The sequence below is a fragment of the Poromitra crassiceps genome (genome assembly GCF_964638095.1).
Source record: "Poromitra crassiceps genome assembly, contig: HAP1_SCAFFOLD_205, whole genome shotgun sequence".
In the NCBI taxonomy this organism is placed as follows: domain Eukaryota; kingdom Metazoa; phylum Chordata; class Actinopteri; order Beryciformes; family Melamphaidae; genus Poromitra; species Poromitra crassiceps.
Window position 1 is genome coordinate 145785 of NW_028152180.1, and position 5000 is coordinate 150784.

The 5000-nt window shown below is 44.9% G+C and overlaps 1 protein-coding gene across 1 annotated transcript in view; it reads left to right on the forward strand.

The window, feature by feature from the left end:
• The window catches only part of LOC310770736 (laminin subunit alpha-5-like), a gene marked incomplete at both ends in the record, with an annotated part of 130019 nt that overhangs the window by 87254 nt on the left and 37765 nt on the right, over positions 1-5000 (forward strand). Inside the window, 2 exons of the mRNA XM_083663454.1 lie at positions 1263-1370; positions 2417-2500. Coding sequence (XP_083519580.1) covers positions 1263-1370; positions 2417-2500 — 192 coding nt within the window. The remainder of the gene's footprint in view (positions 1-1262; positions 1371-2416; positions 2501-5000) is intronic.

Genomic DNA, 5000 nt, shown 5'->3' on the forward strand with positions numbered 1-5000 from the left:
AACATACTCAGGAGGGTTCACTGAGGGCATTTAATGGTTGAGTATGGTGGTGAGGATGCAGCTGTTGACAGGTAGGGGGCAGTGGAAGGTCATCTGTTGAATCCCGGGGGGCCGGCAGGATAAATCCGTGAGGGGAACGTGAAAAAAGCCGCGCCCCTCTTTCATTACCACCATTGAGGTGCCCTTGAGCAAGGCCCTTAACCGCAAGTGCTCCAGTGGAGCTGCTCAGTGGCCAGCAGATCAGACCGTGGTTGTTACTGCTCAGCTTCCAGGTGTGTGTGTGGATGTGGCCCTGTCCACACCTGGTATTAACATGTGTCTTGGGTGATCCGATCACAAGTGGTCAGCTCTGTTCACACCTGGCATTAGAATGGGTCTCCATGAATAGAGCTCAACAGTCACGTGACTTTCCGTGACGTTTCCAGTCCCAGAAGGGAGTTGCCCATTCATTTTCTCCATAGACATTTAGAAAAATCCTTATACTGTAGAACGAGTTTTAAAGGAACACTCTGCCCATTTTCAACCAGCTTTGTATCATTAGAACATCAGAAGTATATCAGAAAACTGTAAACTGTTTTGAAGTCTGTCATTTAATTTGACAGTTATTGAGTGTTAAAGTGTGGACCAGTGACATCACTGGTCCACACTAACTCAAATTAATAACTCATTAACTCAAATCAACTCTCAATAACTGTCAAACTATATGACAGTTTTGAATTCATTCATCTAGTTTGACAGTTATTGAGAGTTGATTTGTCAAACACAAATCAACAACTGTTCTTTGTCAAACACCTGAGACACCAGACGGTGTCTTCAGTGGATAAAACAGAGGCTGTTGTTCTCTGTGGTTGTTGGCTGTAATCTCTTGTTGTCATGGGATTAAGATCCTATAACAGATTAAAGTCCTGTATCTAACTGTCTCCTCGTTCTTCCTGAATGTTTTCTCTAAAAGTGTACTTTGTCTATGTGTTCCTTTTCTTATTCATACATCTATTATATCTCTGTTTCTGACTCGACCGTCTCTCTCTCTCTCTCCCTCTGTCTCCCCCACTCTCTCTCTGCCTCTCTCCCTCTCCCCCACCTCTCTCTCTCTCCCTCTGTCTCCCCCACTCTCTCTCTCTCCTCCCTCTCTCTCTGCCTCTCTCCCTCTCCCCCACCTCTCTCTCTCTCTCCCTCTGTCTCCCCCACTCTCTCTCTGCCTCTCTCCCTCTCCCCCCACCTCTCTCTTCTCCCTCTCTCTCTCTCTCTCTCTCTCTCTCCAGGTCTCATCCTATGGGGGTTACCTGAGGTATCGTCTTCACACTCAGACCATGCGAGGCGATGTGTTGTCTCTGCCTGCAGAAGCCTCCAGGCCTGACATCATACTCAAGGTAGAGGAAAACACATTTCACACACACTTAACCTGTGTATGACGCGTGATTTCTAACCCCACATAGGATAAGCAATAACCACGCCCTGTGGCGCCGGGATTGGCCAGGAGCATTGAAGTTTGGGACTAAAGCACCTGGGGGTTTTCATCTTTTAAAATAAAGATGTTTAAAAAACTATTGCTTGTTACATTTTCAGTGCTGTACCTTTTCTCTGGGTAAGAATTGAGCTTGAATTTAACGATATGATACATTATATTATATGAGCTATGAACGTGAACACAACACTGTTTATATTATTGCATGTTTTTGTAGATTGTGTACATTGTGTAGATTACAATTATTATGCTTATTATTATTATTACTATGCTAAGGTGACCATAATTCATTTCAATGTCCGCTCTCGAAATCGCTGTCCGTTCTCAAGAGCTATTCAGTTGGTTCATGAAATCGCTGGGCTGCGTGCCCTCCAGTGCTGCTCCTGGCCAATCCCGGCGCCACAGGGCGTGGTTATTGCTTATCCTATGTGGGGTTAGAAATCACGCGTGTATGACACACTCTCACACACACACACACACACACACACACACACACACACACACACACACACACACACACACACACACACACACACACACTCCAACAAATAGTTGTGACACACACACACACACACACACACACACACACACACACACACACACACTCCAACAGATAGTTGTGACTTGTGACTTGACATTTCTGTTATGTGATGCTTTTTGAACATTGCTCGCTCTTCCCTGTTTACTTGCTATAGCCCCGGTTCACCACTAGATGGCTCCACTGAACTGTTCATGACCCGGACCTCTTGCTGAGTTTCTGTCTCTGCACTTCAGTCACCTGTGTATGACATGTGCTATACAAATAACATTGACTTGACCTGACTTGTCACATCACTCACACGTGTGTGCGTGTGCATGCGCACAAACGCACGCACGCACGCACGCGCGCACACACACACACACACACACACACACACACTTACAGTGTTTTGTGTGTGTGCTCCTCTGCAGGGAAACCAGATGACGCTGGTGTTCATGGAGAGAGAGTACTCCTCCCCTGAAGAGCCTCACCTGGGGATCGTCCACATGGTGGAGGTAGGTCCACTGCAGTGCAGACAGTGCAGTGCAGACAGTGCAGACAGTGCAGTGCAGACAGTGCAGTGCAGACAGTGCAGACAGTGCAGTGCAGTGCAGACAGTGCAGTGCAGTGCAGTGCAGTGCAGACAGACAGTGCAGTGCAGACAGTGCAGTGCAGTGCAGTGCAGACAGTGCAGACAGTGCAGTGCAGACAGTGCAGACAGTTCAGTGCAGACAGTGCAGTGCAGTGCAGACAGTGCAGTGCAGTGCAGTGCAGACAGACAGTGCAGTGCAGACAGTGCAGTGCAGTGCAGTGCAGACAGTGCAGACAGTGCAGACAGTGCAGACAGTGCAGTGCAGTGTCGAAGTTTTACAGACTCTGAGTCGGCTAGGATCTTTAGAGTCCGGCAGTAGCCATTGAGAGAGACAAAACAGTTATATTGAGTCCATAATTGACTGTAAGGTGGGCATGTTTTAGTCCGTTTGTGCGCACGAGATACAATTATTTTGTTCCCTCAATTTCATTAAATGGTGCAGTTTATTAAACATTTCTACTTAAAAGGTAGCTTTTAGGTATTGACTAGTAGGGATTTTCTATGCTAATAACCATTGTCTGAACACTGAATCGGCAGATCCCCCAAGTATGTCAACATTTTTAGTTCACCTATTTAACAATGTATGCAAAACAAATCGCAAAAATCTAATTTCTTTAGTTTTTCACACTTTTTCACATCAAAAGTTCATTTTTCAGGATTTCACTCATAACAGTAATCTACAGTATGCTGACGTAACGAACAACTATCAAATTTCTACCTCGTTTTAACCAATCATATCACGACATGGCAACTGTCAATCAATCTTCATTTCGAGGAGAGAATTACTCTGGCAAGATGGCTGCCTAGTGCCTACATGGGCAGACTTATCTAAAGCCCATAAAGGTTAATATACTTGTAACATACAAAATAAAACAAACGGTAATGTCTTCATTAATGTAGAATGCATAGGACCATGTAACTGGTTCATTAAACTCGCATTCCAGGAATAACGTTAACGTTACCCCAGACCCTCGGACATTCCAAGCCGGGAGGCGGCACATTTGCCTGGGCTTTCAAACAGAACTACAGCCTGTTCCTCGGTTCTCTGTGGAGCCCACTCGCGTAGCACCAGAGCACACTCAATTTTGGGGCGGAACATGCCAGGATTGGCCAACACAAACTCCAGTCCACAGAACTGTCAAATCAAATTGTTGTCCTGGTGGCCACGCCTGGGCTCCAGAGTTCTTAAAGCTGCAGTAGATAAGATTTGTATGTAAAAATGCATCTGTCTGATGGTTGAATGACAAAATAGTCCCCTCCCCTCGAACAAAGACGCTGTAGATTTGCGCTATAGACCTTATTCGATAACCCCGGACGGCGCCATATTGGTGACAAACCGCAGCCGTAACGTAGTCTGGCCGAGCGTATAGCAACAGTTATGGCAGTTAAAGAGAAGTGATGAAAAAATAAGTTTGGTCGGAGGTGCGCGGACCCCTATAAAAAACGGACTTAGAGTAAATATAACTGATTATATTGCCAAGTATAACGTAGCCTACCGGACATTGTGAATACAGTATTGGCATAGGCTACATGTCTCAGGAGCTGAAGGCTTTTAAAACCCTTGAGTCCTAGCGTTATAACTATTTCATCTGTGGCAATTGGTCTGACATTTTTACTTTTGTGCCACCAACGACATCATCATCATCCTCAAACATTGTCGTGACAGCAAAGGTAAATAACCTTAACGTTAAATGTTTGTTTGATCTGACGCTTGCTTGCATGAGCCCAATGGTTTGCTACTAACGTTAGCCTCTAGTCTCTTTCCCTTCACGTTTGTGGACAGTAGCTAGTAGCTAACACCCGGGCTTTTATTGCTGCTATTACTACAGCCGTGTATTATTACACAGCACACTATCGCTGTTGTGAAATAGCTCCTGACGCAGTAAAAACAGCATTAAATAGGCTAGTAAGTAACGCTGGCTAGCGTCCTAAGCTATGACAGCTGTCAGTCACTTTTAAACAGCGCGCTGCGGAATGTCAACAATATGGCGGCAGTGGGCGTGCCCGTACGTGAGTTACGTCAATCGAATAAGGTCTATTATTATGATCATTCTTGTTTTGGTATTGGATCAGGTCACTGAGAGAACGTGACAAATCAAAATGTGAAGTCACAGTGATATATGACCTCATTTTCCCTGCTTTTTTAACAATATGTCCATAGTTTACAATTCCAATCAAGAAAACTTGACGGATCTTTTCTCCTTCAGTTCTACTGAGTGTGAATTGAGGTAGAGAATCCCTCACCACTCAGCAGAACAGAAGAAGACCCTCAGATGAGGGGGTGAAGTAGATCGCTAAAGTCTCGCCCCCTTCCGGTTTAGGCATACGAACCAAGGGATTCCATCCGCCATTCTTTTTTTTCATAGACATTTCAGAAAATAGTTTTTTTTTTAATGTTGAAGTTTTGGTCTGAGTGAAATATT